Source organism: Tenrec ecaudatus, chromosome 12 (assembly GCF_050624435.1).
Source record: "Tenrec ecaudatus isolate mTenEca1 chromosome 12, mTenEca1.hap1, whole genome shotgun sequence".
NCBI lineage: Eukaryota > Metazoa > Chordata > Mammalia > Afrosoricida > Tenrecidae > Tenrec > Tenrec ecaudatus.
In genome coordinates, this window is record NC_134541.1 from 40,506,809 (window position 1) to 40,528,181 (window position 21,373).

General features: G+C 42.3%; 1 protein-coding gene and 1 pseudogene across 2 annotated transcripts in view; both read left to right on the plus strand.

Annotated features, from left to right (window-relative positions):
• The window catches only part of PLCB1 (phospholipase C beta 1), an 839,164-nt gene extending 824,339 nt beyond the window's left edge, over positions 1-14,825 (plus strand). Inside the window, exon 32 of one of the 2 annotated variants that reach the window (XM_075563986.1) lies at positions 11,644-14,825. In XM_075563986.1, coding sequence (XP_075420101.1) covers positions 11,644-11,871 — 228 coding nt within the window. In that variant the 3' untranslated portion in view covers positions 11,872-14,825. The remainder of the gene's footprint in view (positions 1-11,643) is intronic. The other variant, XM_075563987.1, reaches the window with a different exon arrangement.
• A 2,417-nt stretch (positions 14,826-17,242) lies between these two features.
• LOC142422639 (cold shock domain-containing protein E1 pseudogene) lies at positions 17,243-19,505 on the plus strand (annotated as a pseudogene).
• The last annotated feature ends 1,868 nt before the right edge of the window (positions 19,506-21,373 follow it).

The following is a 21,373-nucleotide window of genomic DNA, read 5'->3' on the forward strand; positions in this document are numbered from 1 at the left end:
AGAGTATCCGACTCACCGGGGCAGTGTGAACTTGGACTGCATCTGGTGTTGATTTACATTTCTGATTCCTTGTGGCTCACTTTCCTCCAACAAATCCCACGAATCATTAGCTCCCTTGCCTCACTCCTCATATTAAAAAAAACAAACACAAAAAACAGTTGACATCCAGTGATCCTGACGTATGACAACCCCATGTGTGTAACCTAGAACTGTACTTCATAGGATTTTTCAATGACTAATTGGGAGGCAGTGAATAGGCAGGTTTCCCCTCTAGGCAGCTCTGGTGAGTGAGTCTCAAGCAATCAACCATTCAGGTAACAGCTGAGAACCTTAACCTGTTCTATCACCCGGAGACCTTCGAGGGCTAGGAATTGAATTTTCACAGTTCTGATTTCAAGATCGAAGGCCTCTGGCCACATGCAGGAAGCTCAGTTCCAGCACTCTAACACCCCGAATCCTAAACTCCTCCTTCTTAGGACTTTAAAACCCCAGTCCCCAAGGTGAAGAATAAACTTTGCTATCCTATGAGATTTTTGACTGCTATTTCTGTGACTTGGGAATTTTCTTGTCTTGTGTTCAACTTGGCTATCCAGTTAAATGTTTTACGCAGCAGCTCCATGTGTTTAGCATATGAGAAGGAATTTCCCACTTGGTCAGCCATATTGACACAAAGTCCCATTGCAATTTATTCTAAGGAACTTGGAGAAAAAGAAACAAACAAAAATTGAAACAGTTGGTGTGCATAATATAGTCACATTTTCCCACATGCCATTTTCCAACCTCCTCTGGTAAACTGCCTGACCTCACACTGTAATTTTCATATGATCTTGTTGTTTCCATTTTGGGTTGAAGTAAAAATTCATGAGATTATTTTTAAAACAACATGAGACCTTGCAAGGATGCTGAGGCTCATTTTTAAAATATTCTACGGGTGAACTTTATAAAAGCAATTTTCCTTACTTTTCATAACTTCCTAACTAATTGATGATGTTGAGATAAAAGCACGGTAGTCCTGGTAGTGATTCATCATGAAAATGGCCTATTCTTGGAGGGGGAGCGTGATAGTGGGACAGGATGATGGTGAAAGCAAATAGAGCAAAGAAGTAGGAGACAAGAATTATTTTTAAGGCATAGCTATAAGAATCTATGTATGTTAATATATAAATTTATAATTAAAAGGATAGAGGCCAACGTACATATATTTATATGTTAAGTATTAAGGTGGCAGACTGACTTTGGGCCTCTACTCAAGACCTCCCTAAACACAGGTTCTAATAACCTGACACTCTTTGATACTCATCTTCATGACACAATCGCTGAAGAAAAATATTGATGCATAAGCAAATGTGGTGATGAAAGCGAATGGTGCCCGACTATCAAAAGATATAGCATCTGGACTCTAGCAGAGAAGCATCCAAGCCCACATGGAGAAGCACACCAACCTGTGTGATCATGAGGTGTTGACGGGATCCAGTACCAGGCATCAGAAGACACAACCAAACAATAATATGGATGTGAAAGAGGGAGGCTGGATTAGAGACCCAAAGCCCATCTGTAGACAATTGGACAGCTCCCCACAGAAGGGTTACAAGGAAGGAATGATTCAACCAGGGTGCAGTATAGCACTGACGAAACACAGCATTCCTCTAGTTCCTGAATTCTCCCTCACCTGCCCCACTGCCATGACCCAGTTCTACCTTACAAATCAGGCTAGACTGCAGTATATACATTGGTACAGATAAGAGCTCTCAACACATGGAATTCCGGACAGATAAACCCCTCAGGAACAGTAGTGAGCGTAGCGATATCATGATGGGAGACGGATGGTAGGGACTTAGGAGGGGGAGGACCAATTACAAGGTTGGTTGGATATATAGCACCCCCACAGGGGAACCAATAGCAGAAATGTGGGTGAAGGGAGCCAACAAACAGTGTAAGACAAAATAACAATAACAGTATATAAATGATCAAGGATTGATGGGGAGGGGAAGGGAGAGGGATGGGGAAAAGATGAGCTGATACCAAGGGCTCAAGAAGAAAGAAAATGTTTTGGAAATGATGGTGGCAACATATGTACAAGTGTGCTTAATACGATTGAATGACAGATTGTTATAAGATATGTAAGAGCTCCCGAACAAAAGGACTAATAAAAATGTTTTTAAATTAAAATTTAAAACAATGTAGATATGTTTTCCTATTCTCTCTGTCCTTAACTTGTAAAGTTCTGCATTTTTCTATTTTGCATTATTTTTTTAGATAAACATTGATTTTATTTTTGGGCTTTGGTTTTAATTCTAAGAACAAAATAATCCTTTTATCATAAAATTGAGAAATAGAAAAAAATAAACATAGTCCCAACACAGTTAATATTTTTAGAGTGCTTTTCAAAGTAGTTCCATGTTCTCAGAAATTCTTCTCATTGTTATAATCACAAAAAATTATGTCGACTTTTTAAACTTTACTTATTGTAATATATTGTTTTTTTAAAACGTTTTATTAGGGGCCCATACAACTCTTATCACACTCCATACATGCATCAATTGTGTAAATCACATCTGTACATTCTTTGCCCCAATCATTCTCAAAGCATTTGCTCTCCACTTAAGCCCTTGGCATCAGGTCCTCTTTTTTCCCCCTCTCTCCCCGCTCCCCACTCACTCATGAACCCTTGATAATTTATTATTTTGTCATATCTTTCCCTGTCCGATGTCTCCCTTCACCCCCTTCTCTGTCGTCCGTCCCCCAGGGAGGAGGTCACATGTAGATCCTTGTAATCGGTTCCCTCTTTCCAACCCACTCTCTCTCTGCCCTCCCAGTATTGCCCCTCACACCCCTGGTCCTGAAGGTATCATCCGCCCTGGATTCCCCGTGCCTCTAGCTCCTTTATGCACCAGTGTACAACCTCTGCTCTATCCAGACTTGAAAGGTAGAATTCGGATCATGATAGTGAGTGGGGTGGGGGTGGGTGGGGAGGAAGCATTTAGAAACTAGAGGAAAGCTGTATTCTTCATCGGTGCTACATCACACCCTGACTGACTCATCTCCTCCCCTAGACCCTTCTGCAAGGGGATCTCCAGTGGCCAAAACATGGGCTTTGGGTCTGCACTTCCTCCTTCATTCACTATGATAAGATTGTTTTGTTCTGATGATGCCTTATACCTGATCCCTTCGACATCACACAGACTGGTGTGTTCTTCCATGTGGACTTTGTTGCTTCTGAGCTAGATGGCCACTTGTTTATCTTCACGCCTTTAAGACCCCAGACACTATCTCTTTTGATAGCCGGGCACCATCAGCTTTCGTCACCACATTTGCTTATTCATCTACTTTGTCTTAAGCGGTTGTGACAGGAGGGTGAGCATCATAGAATACCATGTAAGATATTATCATGATAATAATTTTCCCTGACTTCCATAGCTTTTGAGTTTTGGGGCTGCATAATATTTAAGTGGAAGCCTTATATTTCACTTTACATAAACTCTTGAAAGTCATATAAGGTTTTTCCTTCTTATTTCTGTACTGCTTGTTTGTTAATTTTACTGTATTTTAATAATCTTAGAATGTTATCTTTCTAAAATGTTGAGCAAGCTAATGTTGGTGTCCTATTACCACACTTATCTCCCAAAGGTCAGTAGAAGCCAAAAATCAACCCCCCTGCCACCTAGTCAATTCTGACTCATAGAAACCCTATGGGGTGGCAGAGTCCGACCGCTCCAGAGGACTCTGAGATAGTTCATCTCTACAGGGGCACACAGCCTCAGCTCTCTCCCAACAGGAGAAATATTTCAAAAGGATTAAAAGACTGTGAAGGGTGAAATTATAAATATATACAGCAAATGCTCCTGAAGGCACAGAACAACCAAGAATAACATAGCATGAAGCAAGCAAGTAAATGTATTCATGGTATCATAAAGCAGAATTCCATTATATATGAAGATATTCACATATAAGAATAAACAGAAAGCAAAACTCAGCCTAGTGCCATTGAGTTGATTCCAACTCATAGCGATCCTGTATCAGGCTTTTGAAACTATAGATTTTTACGGAAGCAGACAACCGAATCTTTCTTCTACAAAGTGGCTGGTGAGTTTCAATCACCAGCCTTGCTCCTGGTAGCACAATGCCTAACCCACAACCCCCCCCCCCCCAGGGATTCTCATATAAAACTAAAGGAGGGTTAAAATAGTCAAACCTCAACAAAATTTGAACATTAGATTATTTGTTCTGAGCACTTATTTTAACTATACATACTAAGAAAAGTCAAGCCCATGGCCACAGGGTCACTGTTGGCTCTTAGTGACGCTGTAGGACAGAGCAGAACTACTCCATTGGATTTCCAGGCTGTACATCTTTATGAGAGCAGACAGCCTGAGATTTCTCCTGCCAAGCAGCTGGTGAGTTTAAACTGATGTAAGTAGCCCAAGACCTCACCCAAAGTACCACCCAAACTCCAAAATCAACCAAGGTGACTACCCCCACTCCCCCACAATTCCCGACAGACTACCATCAAGTCTGTTTTGATTCATGTCATCCCTTTAAGACAGGGTAGAAACTATCCTGTGGGTTTCTGAGACTGCAACTCTTTACAGGAGTAGAAAGCTTCACCTTTCTCCAGAGAAGCAGCTGGTGTTTTGAACTGCTGACCTGGCAGTTAGCATCCCAACATATAACGACAAAGCCATTAAGCCTGCTTCCAAAGCAAATAGTTGCTATCAATTTATTTTTCACCAGAAGTGAAGGGGGGGGTAACCTCCAAAAAACTCTATAATATTAAATTTGAACTTGAAGTATTAATATTTTCTGTGGTTTTCCAAAATGTTCCCTGACTGCTCCCAGAGATGGTTTGGAAGCGATGGCTCTCATGAATGATGAGCCTTCTAGCATTGAGGGATTAGTTCATTAATGCCTTCGTCACTCAAGAAACAAGGGATCCACAGAGAGTGGTTGATTCCAGATCAGGTGCAGGGAATGTACAAGGGATTTCTAGGACATTTTGTTGTTAAAAACAAAAACTGAAGTGCGCATGTCCCAAAGCCAAACACGTGGCACTTTGTGTATCAAGAAGAATACACGTGACTGGCACTGAGGTAAGCGTAAGCATTTTGTGTCTTCGGTGTTTTTCACAGAGAGGATAAGAAAGGAAACGTATTTGCTATCTTTTGAAATACTCGTAATTATGATTGCAACTTACTGAAAAAGATTGCTAATTAGATGAAAAATATTAAATGTTCTCCCTGCCATTTAAGGAGGAATTCTAGACCCTTGTCATGCGATGAAGGAGTAGTCTTCTTTCCAGAGTGTGCAAGCTAAAGGAGAAGGAACTGGGAGTTTAGTGAATGATGGGGGTCTGGCTGTTGTCAGATGCCACTATGTGGGCTCCAACGCATGGTGACCGTCCACTGCCGAGGGGACGCCGCGCAGGCCCGCGCCACCCTCCCGTCTGCGGGGCCATTGCTGCAGCCACCGGGTCAGTCCACTCCTTGTGGAGGGCCGGCTGCCCCACTTATGGCCCACTGAGCATGATCTCTTTCTCCAGGGATTGGTCTCTCCTTGCCATCCTTGCCTGTACAGAGCACATCCTTGCCCGTTCTTCCAAAACAGACGGGTTGCATTTTTAGCAGCCCGTTGGTATTTCAAACATTCTTCTCCAGCACTGTGCTTCAAATGCATTGATTCTTCGAGGTCTTCTTTAATCAATGCCCAACTTTCACACTCATATGAAGGGATTGAAAATACCATGGTTTGGGTCAGGTGCACTCAAAGTAACATTCTTGCTTTTCAACAAAGTAAATTGTATTTATTGCCGATGAAATACCTGAGAAGCATCGATTACCCCCACCCGGCCACTTTACCAAATGTGATGTCTTTCTCCAGCAACTGGTGTCTCCTAATAACGCGTCCAAACAACATGCGACGAAGTCGTGCCGTCCTGTTTTTAAGGAGTATTCTGGCTGCACTTCTTTGCCGACAGATTGATTGTTCTTCCGGCAGTCCGTGGTGCTTTCAGTAATCCTCGTCAACACCTGAATTCACATTCCCTGATTTTTATTTAATCTTCCTTATCCAGGGGGACATTTCTCAAGCATAAGAAGCAATTAAAAATACTGTCACTCGGGTCAGGTACAGCTTAGTAGTCAAAGTAACATCCTTGTGATGAGAATACAAAAGTTGTAAACAAATAATTGGAAAACAAAGGCCTTTGTGAGAGAAATGAAGCTACAGAGCCCATGATTTGGGAGTAGGGCGTATTAAAGACATCGGAATATAGACAGACATTAAGCAGCTATTATTAATGTCCATCGTGACACAGGAACTGCCATTAGGCAGGGGAATGGCCTTGTTTATTTTTTTAAATGCCTGTGACGGGCTAGTGGGACAAACTTGTCATTACACCTAAACCTCTTTTCAAACAATTCAACAAAAGAGATCATAGATAATGCACATGTGGGGGAAAGGGCAAAATTAATTAAGCTTGCTTTCAGATATTTTTTATACTTCTTCAGTAAGAATGCTGGTACATCTACCCTAATATACTGTTGCCTCGTGGAGTCAGATTTTAATCTAATATTTTTCTTGTCAAGAGCAGGAAGTTTCCCAGTTTGAAGGTCATCGAGATTGTATTCTTTGGACTCTCGTCTTCCCCTCTTTGCTCTCTCCTTGACTGGAAAGCATGAATACATTAGCAAATGGTAACACCAACTCCTCCAAAACAGGATATTCACAAATGTTAATTTGCCAGTGACCCCAAAATGATCCTACATGAAATTTATTTGAAAGCAAGTTAAAATCTTGATTTGAGTTCTGGCCAGCCATTCTTTTGCATCTTGACTTTTAAAAATATTCTTAAATATCTGTCTGTGTGTTTTCCAGAATCATTTAAAAAGGAGAAAAAAGTTCTCTCTTTGTTATCTTGGTTCAATCAGTTTTCTTAGAAAAGTGGTTTTTATTGGATTTGTGAGTAACCCAGCATCCGGCTTATCTCATATTCATGCCATATTTGTTTTCTGTGTGTAAGCTCCCCATCTCGGGTAACTTGCTTTCTTCTACATCTCCATTACATTTATGCATCTTCTTAACTAGGTATAATATCTGCTTGATTGCTTAAGACAAGCAGCAGAAAGGAGGAACTTTCTACTTCCATGCGTTGTTACGGTCTCTGGAACTCACAGGGGCATTTCTAGCCTGTCCTGTAGCGTCACCATGAGTTGGCATTGACTCAATGGCAGTGAGTTTGGTTTTTGTTTTTGACTTAAAGCAATTCGTAAAATGCCAAAAGTAGCATAGATCTTTCGCATTATCTTCAGTGTTGAACACGTTTGGAATGGACTCTTTGCCTTTTCTTGCTTAACCACCTATTTGCCACAATGCCACCGAAAATACAACCTAATAACATAATGCCCCAACCCCCCCAACCCCAACCCTCAACCATAGAAACTTAAAACAATAAATATTTACTACGTTCAGGAATCGAAAAAAAATCCCCATCATTCTGATCTGGACTAGGCGTCACTGATCTTTGTAGACTGGCCCATGCCTATGTTCCAACCAACCAAGAACCAGTGGGTTTACTCAGGTGTCTCTCTCCTGTCAGTCAATTGAGGTGAGTCTCATCTGACAACCAGCTAGCCTAAGCTTGCTGGCTTCACAGCTGAGCCGACTTCCAACCACAAGAGCAGAAGTCACAGAAAGCCTCTCACATCCTGAACTCAGAACTGGCACATTCTTGTTTCTAGCACATTCTACTCAATAAAGCAAATCACAAGGCCACCCCACACTCAAGGAATGAAAGACATACTCCATCCCTTGCTGGGAAGAAATGCAGAGTCATAGTGTACAGGGGCAGCCTGTAAGGTCGGTAGGTCCATCGAGTCAGTCGGTCTCAGAGACCTTGTGGACAGCAGAACAAAGCACTGCCCACTCCTGCCCCAGCCTCACAATTGTTGTTTTGTTTCCGTTCATTGTTCATTATTGCAGCCGCTGTGTCAATCCATCATGTTGAAGATCATCTTTTTTCACTGACCCTCTACTTTTCCAAGCATGAAGTCCTTTTCTGAGCACTGGTCACTCCTGATACCGTGTCTAAAGTATGTGAGATGATGTGTACAAGGAGTGGTGGGAAATTGCTGTCATTTTTGCAAGCAATCCTTCATTCCCACAGAGCGCAGCTTGAGTAGTGCAGGGTAGACACTCGAACAGCTGTTTGAGCCTGTGATACAGAAGGGCAGTTCAGTGCTACACATTCAAGAGCACGTGGAGTTTCCTTTTTAACTAAGAAATACACAGACCTTAACAAGCACCGTGGGGGGTTGTCTACCAGTGACCCTGGGGTTAAGAGAATTTTCTGCTAGGGCAGTTACTATATTGTCAAATCTAACACTGCCTCATCTCAATGCCAATAGGTGTCTACTCTTCCCTGTTTCTCCCTTTCCCATCCTTTCTGGGAAAGGAAAATCTTCATCACGTATTACGCAATTAAAATAGAGGCAATTCCCAGAAGTAACAAAGCCCACACGGAAGCAGCACACCAACATGGGTGATCGTGAAGGGCAGAGGGGACCAGGTTTCAAACAACAAAGGCAGGGGGCCTGGGGGAAATCACATCACCGTGAATGAGGGGGAGTGCGTGATGGGGACCCAATGCCCATCTGTAAACAGCTGGACATCCCTTCCAGAGGGGTAGTGGGGAGGAGATGAGTCACTCAGGGTTCAGTGTAGCAACAATGAAACTCAAAACCTTCCTCTAGTTCCTGAACGCTTCCTCCCCTCCCAATTATCATGATCCCAATTCTACCTTGCGAACCTTGTTAGACCAGAGGATGCACAGTGGTGCAGTAGGGATCTGGAAACATGGGGAATCTAGGACGGATGAACCCCTCAACACCAGCGGTGGGAGGGAAGGGAGTATAGAAAGGGAGAACCGATCTTGGAGATCTATGTGTAACCTCCTCTCTTGGAGATGGGCAATGGGAAGGTGGGTGAGGGGAGACGCCGGGCAGTGTAAGATAAGATAAAATAATTATTTATAAACTATTGAGGGAGCAGGGGGAAGGGGGAAACGGGGAGGGAGGGGGAGGGGGGAAATAAAGAAAACTGAGCTGATTCCAGGAACCAAGCCGAAGGCGAATTTTGAGAATGACGAGGGCAACGAATGTATAAGGGTGCTTTGCTCAACTGATGTATGTATGGATTGTAATAAGAGTTGCATGAGCCCCAATAAAAAGATTTATTAATAAAAAAAATTTTAAGTTACAAATAGAAAAAAAAATAGAGGCAATTCATAGCCTTGATAAACCAAACTCACTGCCATCGAATCAATGCTGACTCATGGCACCACCCCTGTGGGTTCTTAAGACAGCAACTGTTTACAGGATTAGAAAGCCCAGCCTTTCTCCTACAGAGCTGTTGGGGGTTTTGAACTGCCGACCATGCACATCTCGGCCCTACTCATAACCACTACACCACCTGAGCCTTGACAGCAGTAAGCCAAATCAAACAGGCTGAAATCCCACCCTTGCGAAAGCATGTGACATGATAAACACTCCTTTTCTTTCTAAACTGTCGGGCCACCCAGGAAAGCATCGGCAATGGTCTCTCTTAACTTCATCGCTCCGGTGGCTCACAGGTCCGCATGCCCTTGACATTGGTAGAGAATCGGGGCAGAGCTATGTGTGACTGAACCTGTGGATCTCAGGGTACTGTGGATCCCACGCTCATAGACTACTTGGCTTTTTTAAATTTATAAGCCAGCGTAAGATATTCATAAACAGCCTCACATTTTACATTTGGAGAGAGTACTTGATATTCAATATTTACTTAGGCTAAGCCTCTTTTACTAGTTATTTGTTGATGGGGGTGGGGAGACTCACCCCAGTCCATTATTTGAGTATCTGAGTGGGCTTGTTTTTGTTTGTTTTTTCAGAATTCATCTTTTTTTTCTTTCTTTCTGATTTTAGAAAGATGACATGATGTAAGTGTCATATTCATTCCATGTCAGGGAGACCTGGGTAACCCCCATGACCAAATAAGTGAATATTGATAGTATACGGTGCATGGAGAGTCGTGCGGGAGGGGGGGGAGGACATAAATAAGGGTTAGATATAGCATTACATCCACTCATGTCACTCAGTTGGCCACCAAATTTTAAAAGCTCCTGGGTTTTAAAGCTTTAGAGATTTTAGAGTGGCAGATCCGTTCATAGCCAGAGAGAGAGAGAGAGAGGACACGCTTTTGTCAAGGAGCTGCCTCTCTTGGAGGGTGAGTACCACAGAACCGGGAGCCCAGAGCAGAGGCCGGGGTGGAACCAGCCACGCAGCCAAAGAATGCAGAGCAGCACGTGCTGAACCACCGGGGAGGTTGTGAGATGTGCCGTTGGCTCAGGTCCCACAGTGAGTTCCTGGAACAGAATCCAAATCCAGTTCCTAGACCATTTATGTGCACCTTAAAATTTTATCAGTACAGAAATAAGCTCCTAAAACTCTTTAAGGGCATGTCTTAATATTTTAAAAAATATTTTTGTCTTAATATATATATTTTTAAAGCTATCTCAAGGCAAGCTAATCAGAGAAAGGCATTGGGTGCCACCTACCATTTAAAAATGCCGTTGTCTTCTTGTCAACCAAGAGAATTGTATCTAAAACGCTGGCTTGTCAATGGACTCGGCACAGCAGGGTACCCCATTAGGCAGCACTCACACCACAGCACTGACCTACAGAGGACCCCCGAATCCTACTGACAAATCCCAGTTTATGCCTTGTTTATGCTTGGGGGTTGCCATATTAGGCAGCGTTTGAAGAAATTGTTCTGAGTCACATCAAGAAACAAGACTCTGAAAATGCTTCAAGTTCTCCAGAGCATCAGACAGGTACATCAGATGTGTTTACAAAGTAATGAAGACCATTTACAAGGCAAATAAAAATTCAAATTTAAAAAAGGAGTCAAGATAAAGAGGCAATAAAAAGAAGTCAAAATAAAAGTGAAAGGTGGTTACAGGAGCATGTCCGGGGGGGTGGGGGGAGAATAGGGTGAGTTTCTCTTTACAAGCTCCCAGCCTAGACCTCCCAGTCTGCTGTCTGCCTGGCCTCACTTCTGTGTCCACTCCGGCCAGTTGCTCCACCTGCTTTGTCCAGTCTCGGACCCATCCAGGTACCTCAGTTGAAGAACTTTGGAGTCACTATGTACTACTTCTGTGAAGATTTCTGTGTACGTGTGTAGCCGTTTATATTTTTTCAAACTTGTAGCCTTTATATGCCACATACCCCCCAAACTTGATTCATAGCCACGGACAAATTATATGTCCCCATAAAATGCTGGCTTACATCCGCTCTTCAGGTCACCAGTAGTTTATCTCCGTGGGTGGTGAAAGCAGTAAAATGCTCGACTGCTGGCCTAAAGTTTGGCAGTTCAAGCGCACCCAGAAGCACCTCTGAGGCAGGGCAACCGCTTCCTGAAAGCGCAGCCTTGAACCCCTGAAGGAGAGGCTCTGCTCTGTCCAGGCGGGTGCAGCCGTCAGAATGAGCCTGGGGATGACCGACTGCAGCAAGGAGCCCTTGCTATTTTCCTCGCTCTTTCTCTCCCCTCGGGAGATACATGGATGATTTTCGAAATCTAACTGATCTAATACCATTTCCCCCTAATGTCTCCCAGCTGCAGACGGAACTGGAGCAAGAGTACCAAGACAAGTTCAAAAGGCTGCCCCTGGAGATTTTGGAGTTCGTGCAGGACGCCATGAAAGGGAAGACCCGTGAAGACAGTCATCCCAGCTCCGCCCCTCCCTCCCAGGCCCCAGATCCTGTTCAACTGAACCACAAGGCTCCGTCCAGTGAGGAGCTGCGAGGAGCACGCCCAGGAAAAGAGTTGGACACTTCTCTGTGATTGGACCTGCCCGGCCTTCCGAACACGCGTGGCCATCTAGCTTCATCAGACGCACTCTCTGACCAGGATCACTGCCTGGGAACATCTTCCTGAGATGCATCCCTTCCCCTACGGTTCATCACACCGGGAATGTCCTTCCTGGGGGGACCCACACAGTGGTTCCCACGGCCAGGCTCCGGGCACTCTATGGAAACTGCTACAGTCTACTAGTGAAAAGTGCATGCTTACGGGATCTGTGTTTTCTTTTCAAGAGTAAGTGCAAAGCAGGCTTCATGGAAGAGTTCACGAAGGACAATGTCTTCCTTGAAGAAATGCGGCGCGCGCTTTTCTTTGCCGCTCTGGTGTACAGTGTTTCAAAGTAATAGGACTAGCTTGAGAAATGCGTAGCATGGTTGAACACTATTGAACAGATACCTTTGAGCGTTTTTTTTCCTAACTGCCCCTCAAGCACCACATCTTCCACTTAACAAGCATCGTAGAGGGTCTCACCCTATGCTTTCCAAGCACTGGTGGCTAGCAGATTGCTAATTTATTATCATAGAGGCATCAGTGTATTTGTTACTGACCTGGCTTTATTAGATACTGTAATGACTCAAATAAACTGGTCTCCTTTAAAAAAATCACTAGATTATATCCATGCTCAGTGAAGCCATCCCGGGTCTTGGCAATATAGCTTATGAATTTGACTACATCAGCAAGTTGTCTGGCGGATCTGAGTTGACTATTTACACTCAAAATCTGGGTACTTATTGGTGGTCGGCCTGCAAAGATCATATCCCCACATGAATCTGCTCTGCGGAATAGGAATAGTTGAGCTGATGCCTGTTGGGTAGAGGTTCGATTAGAGTGGACAAGCTCCAGTGGTTATTCTGCCATCTGACATTTTTTAATGCTCCATTTATGTGTACTATAAGGAAAGTTAATGTTTATCTAAAGATATGCAGGCCCACATGTAAATGATATATTTGTCTTCATGGATGTGCGCACTCAGCCATATCACTGCATATGCACACGCAGCGCAATTGTGTGCTTACTAATTGGCAATGATCCATTCTCCTCCACAAGACTTAAAAAACAAAATTCACGGATAAATGGGTAGAGAAGGAAAAGGTCAAGCATCTAGATTCCATGGATATTAAATTTATTGACATACTAAGAAACATTTGATGGAACCAGTGATGTAAGTTGAGGTAGATTTGTAATGTAGAATATGACTATTATATATATTTGCAGGATCAAAAATTTAATTCTAAGAACCAGCTTATAAGCTTGTTTTCATGGTCAGAATGCACAAAAACATATAGAACAGCAATATGGAAATGTATTAATATTCACATATTCTATCATTTTTAAGTCAGCCAGATTTCAATTTTATTCTAACATGAAAAAAATCTTACATTATATATTTACTATATAGATTCAATTAACTTACCTGTGTCTATTAAGTTTCTATTTTTGGTGGCATGAGAGAAACAAAGTCTATCATGGTAACACTGATCAAAACATTATTGTGAGGTCTTAAGTAAGTAATGATAACTCAATGGAGGAAAATAAAATTTAGAGAGTAACACACAGAACATTCAACTTAAAGTCTAGAAGTAAGATGCTTACAACTTTATCTTACTTAAAATAAACTTTTCTGCTGGTCAGTTGAAGAAAATATTTTAAAACTCAAAATAGTTGTGTCCTGAAAATTGTGTTTCAATAATTTTATATTCTTAGAATAATTATATTTAAATTTAAGCAATAACTAGATATCACAACCAAAATGAAAGTTTAGTTCAAACATCAAGAAAGAGCATTTGATTTTTTTTTTCAGTGAAACCAAGACAAGGGTAAAATCAGATCCTCTTTGGAGATTATTATATTTCGATCTGAGAGGTTGGGAGTGTTAATTAGACATTTAATAAAACTTAACTTCCACGGAGAGGAAAATCTTTAGTAAATGATTTGGCGTTTGCACTTTGGAAGAAAGTAGAGAGGTAAGAATAGTCAGAATTGAAGGCTGCATTTTATAAACCAAATTACAGACTGTCTAAAATTGCCGAAGAATGGACTCACACGAGCATTCATAACCAAACACCATGGGGAGTATTACAGAGCATTGTTTCACTTTAGTCCAGAGCTAGACGGAGGTTGGTAACCTCGATTGACACAAAGCTGTGTTGGTAGTTGGGTTCCCTTCTCATAGTGACTTGGGTCACTTCCCGAAAGGTTTGTATTTGGCCGTTTACTGTAATCACATTTTTATATCTGTACAATGACACTTTCGGCAGTTGTGGGGTCGTGTGTAACACTGCCCATCATGCATCATTAAAACTACTTAAGTGACACTATCATTTAATCATATTAATATTACTTGAAATAGATTAAGGTAATGAAAAAGGGGGTCTATATGATGTGCAGTGTTGTGCCTTTATGTATTTGCCGTGTTCTTTGTCGAATGTGTGAAATTCTGTACTGTGGTTTCTCCTATAACAGAGAGTAGAGCTGTGTATTAAACTAGACAGTCGCCCCTCTGATACCTTTACACTGCTGAGAGAAGCATGGGTTTGGCCGTGTAAACCAATTTCCAGAATTCTAATGCCATGCCATGGTTTTTTGAACAACATTTTCATTGTCACCCTACATTAAGTAATCCTCCTGTAGTAGATAAGCAGATGCTAAATCATTCCAAAAGAAAGGGCCATTGCTTGCTTTACTTTGAATTTAATGTTGTGCTTGTGCGCTGTATCAATATTGTTTGTGATGGATTGGACATTGTGACTTTTGTCTTTTAAGAGGAAAAAAAAGATAGGACAAAGGGTTTGAAGCTCTTAAAATGTACATACCTTGGTTCTTCTATCTCAAATTATTTAAAATGCATAATTCACATTTTTGTAATAATTCTATGCAATTTTGTGGCATGATGTTTCTTCCACTTGTAATTTTATGTGCTTTCATCACAAATCCAAAGGAGACAATAAAAATTTCTTAACACAGACAAGCTGTTATTTCTTAGTCTCAGAGCCAACCTTCCTGTAAAGGGGTAGGAGGCTGGGAGCACGCTTAATACCAGTCTTTAAGATCTAATGCCTGCCCTGACCAAGCCCATCTGTGCCTTGGGAGGAAACGGGAAGGTTGCAATGCTATATCAGAGGGCACACTTGTCATTACCCTGTCGTTCCACCACCCGCCGTTTATGAATGACATTGCGCTTGCCCATTACTCCCATCCTGGGGACCTCCCTCCCTCCCCCTTTCCTCCTTCTCCCTTAACCAGAGCTAAGCAAAACCACCTGGTTTTCAGAAGCTTTTTGGCAAACCGTGGCAATAACAGAGGCCGAAAGGGCACTTTCTGTTAAGCTTTCTTATGCAACAGAGTTTTAAAACTGCAACATTGAAGGAAGAACATAAAAGTGAGATTTCTCTCAGAATGTCCTCCGAGTATCCCAGAGGCAGTTGGCTGTGTTTGTCGCTGCATAACAAATGACCCCAACACCTGTGGTGAAAGGCGGTAAGAAATCTCCCCTCTGGGATTTTCTGCAGGACAGGAACTCAGACCAGGTACAGTGGAAACGTGACTGTCTCTGCTCCGGGGCTCAGAGGGCCCCAAGGAGGATGAGAAGCCTGTAGCTGGCATCGTCTCTAAAGGCTCATTTACTTGCAGGGCTGGTGGTTGATGAGGGGCTGTACTGAGGGTTTCACTGGGTCTCTGGGCTTGAACACCCACAGGTACGTGCACTTTCCACACCCCGAGATGATAGCTGATTTCAGGAATGAACTAGAAAGAGCCAGACCGAAGCTGTATCAAATATTTACAACCAAGCTGTTGATGTTACATGCATGCCATCCCTTAGGCTAGACGCCCATCATCAGTGCTGTCCATGGGGGGACATCCCTGCAGAACCGTTCCCGATTCAAGTGCAGGGACCTCATACGGAACCTGTCTGTGGAGGCAGGGCCAGGACCCTTCAAGAAGAATATGAGGGAGGGATGGAAGAAAAATATATGCATGGTGGCCTTTGGAAAATACAGTCAGACACACCACCAGCCTCTCCACTTTCCTAAAGATTTGCAGTCTCCGAAATCCTCTGAGCCGTTCTCCTCGGTTGTGTAGGGTTGCAGGGAGCCGAATCGGCTCGATGACAGTGGGTATTCCATTCGTGCTTGGAATCCTCAGAATAAAACCTAAAGCCCTTCATAAGTGTCAATGTTATGTGACTTTGCCTCTATATAATGTTCCAACTTGGTCTCTTAATGTTCCTCTCACATGTTGTACTCCAGCCTCTTGGATTACCTCACCTTCTGAGCTTCAGAAGCATTTGGCTCTTTAAACCCTTCCTTTCGGTTTCTGTTTCTCTTGGACCCCTCCAAAACACACACACACACACACACACACACACGCACGCGCGCACACGCACACACACACACACACACACACACACACACGGTTTCCTCCTTGCCCTAGCTAATTTCCATTCCTCTTTCATGGATGACACCCCCTTTAAAAGCTGATTTTACTCCCCCAGGCTTCTGGCAGGCCCCGCTTCTTTGCTCCCATTGCAGGATGTATCAGGTAGCTGCATAACAACACCAAAACTTAGTGTTTTAAACCAATAACCATCTATCAGGGGGCTTCCAAAAGCTTGGGGAAAACTTTTAGTTATCTTTAAATTCCACTTTCCAGACACATTTCTAAGCCCCCTCATCTATTGACCAGGAGTCAGGGGGTCAGCTGAGGACTGCGGCCACCCAGCCGGGGCTCTCCTGATCTCAATTCGACTCATTTCCAGGGTCGCAGTAGCAGTAAGTTGGTTGGTGGCTTAGTCTTTTCACGGATCTGGAGCCTAGGCCGGCAGAACCGAACTGACATGTTTCTCCATCACATGATTTCTCATCCTCCCGCAGACTTTGTCCTGTTACTAGTTGCCCCCAGGTGGATTCCGACTCACGGCCTCCCTGTCTGTGGGAGCCGAAATGCTCCATACGGTTTTCAAGACCGTAACCTTTGAAAATCAGGCCCCTGGTCTCTCTTCCAAGGTGCCTCTGGGCAGGTGTGAACTGCCAAACTTTTAGCTGGTAATTGAACACCTAACTGCCAGCAGGGGTAGTCTGTTTGCTTTTTATCACCTCAGAGGTGGGTCCTGAGAACGAGCAAAAGGTTTCAAAGTCTCTTGAAGTCAAAGCTCAAAAGATGTCACAGCATCACTTTCGCCACATCCTCTTCACAAATTGCAAGTTGTTAGAAGGCCAAGCCAGACAGAGAGGAGCAGTATTATTACTAGCAAAGATGCCTGTCATTTTGATGATGAAGATGTTCCTGACTCAAGGTATGTTACTTTTGATCGCCTCTTATGCACGTGAAAGCTGTAAAGTCTAGAAGACTGACAATGAACAGGTGCATTTGGATTACAGAACTGGACAAGTGGGAAAAATGGTGAGCTAGAATGTTCTTTTTTGAACTGGATGAAAGAGATATATTTAGAGTAGAGATGCTACAGTGTTCCTGAGAGAGAAATATTACCTTCTAATGCAAAGCTCAAAGACAAACAAAAAAACCCACAACTCCAGGTGGAGCAGAGTCAATCATGGCAAATTCCACTTGAACACCATCTAGAAATTCCCATGTACTAGTGGGGAATGGAAGCAATCAGAGAATTCCAGGACTCCCAGGGGTGGGGCAGATGAAGCAGAGAGAACACTGGATGTGAATGGGTCGGGAGGACCAAAACAAAGCAGGCCAATGAATGCCTCATCTGCCTAGAAAGATGGCATTTAGGGTCACGTGGGTACAACACCTGGCCTATTTTAGCACCAATATATGAGGGGATACAAAAAAATGGGAGAAAGCTCCCTTGGGCATAGCTTTCATATTGCACATTTTTCCCACTAGGCGAGCATCAATCAACTCACTCTGAGTCAGTGCACTCAGTGGTGTCACCTGGGAAGGTTCTCTCTGATCACAATGAATTTTTTCGTAAGTTTCCCTTAAACCTCATTTTTTGTGATGACTGATTTAAGAGAACAGCATGCAGCTGTGAAATTTTGTTTCCTGCTTGGGCAAAGTGCCATAGACACTGTTGTGAAGTTGAACACAGCTTACAAGGGCAGCACTGTGGGATAAACTGAAGTGCATGAGCGGTTTGATAATTTCAAAAAAGGTGAAATGCTGATTAATGACAAACCTTCTTCCAGACATCTGTCAGCTTCCCAAATGGATGATAATCTGGCTTGTTGTGCATTTGGAGTTCATTCCACCAGGTCAGACTGTTAGTCAAGCTTTCTATTTAGAGGGTCTGAAAAGATTGCATAACAGTGTGTGACAAAGAAGACCTGATTTGTGCCAGACAGGGGACTGCTTTTGCCACCACGACAATGCACCTGCTCATGCAGCCATCTCAGTGCACCAATTTTGGGCAAAAAAAACCCAGTACGCTCTCTTACCCCTCCCCCACCCCCACCCCCCCACTCACACCTTACTCACCTGACCTCACTGTATGTGACTTTTTGTTTCTGAGAATGAAGAGGGCCGTGGAAGGACAGTGATTTGAGGACATAAAATAGGTGGAGAGAAAAATGAGGGAGAGGCTGTCAGTCATCCAAACAGATGAGTTTGAAAAATGTTTCCAAGAATGGAATAGTAGATTTGACGAATATATTGAGTGCACTGGAGAGTACTTGGAAAGTGATAAGATTTTTCTTGTAAAAAAATTTAAATACATAGCTTCGAAAAGAAATCCAGGTATTTTGGGGTATCCCCTCATAATATTGTGCTGTTGAAAGTGAAACAAGCTGCCTGCCAGGGAGTAATTTGTACCATGGAGACATTTGGCTTTATTGAAAGAGGTGATGTTGTAAAATAGAGAATTCTCCACTCTCTCTTTTTAAGGGTTAGCTACAAGCTTTGTAGTTTAGAGATGACATGAATTTCACAACCACAGACAGTAAATGGTAAAGACATTCCAACAAATGTCCAAGGGACAACCATTGCTGAAGACAATGAGCATTGAACATTTCGAAGGAACTGTGATCAAAGTTATCCCAAAAGGACCCAGTAAAAATCAGAATGATTCATTGCCCGGACGCATCAATGTTTGTGATTCCTAAGAAACTTCCCTGTGGAAACAAAGGTACAACATCCAAGATGACACTGCCGGAAGGTGACCATGTTATGTTTGATATTTCAAAGAACAAATGTGACAAATCAGAGCAAGTAATATAGAAGTTTTATCAAATACATTTCCATTTACTACCAAAGCCAAGAGATGATGTGATTGCTACCATGAGAGATGCTTTGGGTTTTCTCAAGTGGGTAGATTGTAATCCTTCTATGTTCTTCCACTTTCGTAACATTTTGGATGGAAACCAGCTTTATTTTGCAAATGAAATAGAGTTTACTGTAATTTCTGATAAGCCATCTGCCCAAAGGAATCAGGTTATTATGATTTAAAACCTTTCCAAGTGCACAATTTTGTTCCATTGTTTTCTGCGCACTGGAGAAAATAAAGTCACTGTTCTCCATCCCCAAACCACTAGCGTAATAAAGCCCAAGAGGATGAGACTGGGGTGGTTGTTGCCTGTGGTGATTGTGGAGTGGAACTACTATTGCTCTTGAAACTGAGACTGTGGCTCCACATTGCATATAAGAGATAAAGTTCAATTTAGCATCGGCAACAAACAGCAGCTTGGTCAGTTGGTTGCAATTTGGAACTTTTAGCGTCTTGCATTATGTGGAAATACTGAATGACAATTTGGATCGAATGAAATGGCCAAGCATATCCATTTACATCTTTTCCCATTCTGGTGGGTTCTCTGATGATGTTGATGGCCTAGAGAGATGGTCAAACTCGCTTGTCTAAAGACAAAAGCAAGAAAGCGAATACAGAAACATTGAATAAAGCACCCTTTGGGAATGGTGTCTTTGAGGAAGTTGGTCCTATCATTTGCTCTGGTAAGGTAATTATCCCACTCCCAAAGAGTGTTGATTAAGTACAGAGTAAGTACCCAGGGATGATGGAGATTATGGAAGGAAGGGATATGAAAAGTGACACATATCCAGTTGGCATCGTTAGGATGGCCAATAGGAGAGTGTCACACTTCAGTTGTGTGTCCTGTGCCCAAATGCACAAGTTATGGCCTACAACATTACACCCCAGCGTAGAGTCGAAGTGGAGTGTGTCAAACATCAGTTTGGTTTTGTCAACTACAAAGTAGGAGATAGCAAGGTACTACTTATTTTCCGCATGACATAAATCCAGGATGATACTGAGATGGAGTTCTCAGTCATTCTTAATCACTGCACTGGCAAATGCAGACTCTGTCATGTTTAGCAAGTCAGTCTGAAAAAGAGTTTGTCTGATCAGTCACTTGAAGGGCATCACCTTGGATTATGTCAGTGCTCCTCACTCCTAATGGTTCGCCATCAGCAAAACGGACATATAATTCGATGGGATTTGTTACCCATAAAATTAAAAAGAGGTCTATCAAGCTGGTGCCATTAATGAACCACATCCACAAAGCACATCATTAATGCACTATGATCAAGTTGGGAGGTTTTGATCTTGCGTTCTGAACATCTCCTTCCTTATACTTCCCCAAATCTGGAATACTGATTCTATTGAGCTATTATACCAGTTTTAACAACCGCCTTGTGTTTTGTTTGAACAAATAAATACATTTAAGATAATTTAAATTTTTTGTAGATTAGAAAACTTAAGGTGGTACCTTATAGCATCAATTTTTTAGGGGTTTTTGGTGCACTTAATGCAAATGGTAAATGCAAGATCCACTTTGCCTGTTTAAGTGATAAATATAGACTGTTATCTTGTTGGCCCCATGAAATTCTGCTCTGCTTATTTTACTTCTGGAAAGATACTCTGTCTTAGCATTCAGCTGCATTCTTTTCCATTTTTTCCTGCCCATTATGCTTTGATTCTGAGGACATGAAGATAGAATACATTACCTTTTTAAAATTACCCAATTTTATAAAGACAAGTCATTTTCTTAAGTTGATGATCAAATGTTAAAATATTATTTTTCATATAATTTAAATTTTTTAAAATGACTCAGAAACACACATTCAAATACTTGTCCATGAATGTTCATTACAGCGCTTTTTTAAAACTGTCCTTAAAAAACTTCTAGATATTTTAATAGGTATTTTTTAGATCGTTGGTGTCACTGTTTTCATACTTTATTACTCTCTAAATATTGTTCTACTTGTGCTTTTTCCTTCATGTAGACTTTTAAATGGTCTCCTTCATAAATGAACTCCACCATAAATTGATTTCTGCTTCTTTTGCCTATGCTGTTTTGCTTCCTTGTACGCTTAATTATTGTTTTTACTGAAGGACACTTCTTTTCCTCTGCAAATTACGTGTGGGGAATCTTAAGGGCTATGGCGGAGATTTCTTTTGACAGAGAGAACTGGTGTCTCTTTCTACATAGAGAATCAGGGATTATCCAATCTTAATCTTTTTAGCTTTTAAAATTTTTTTTTCTCTTTTAGCTCTTTAAGTGTG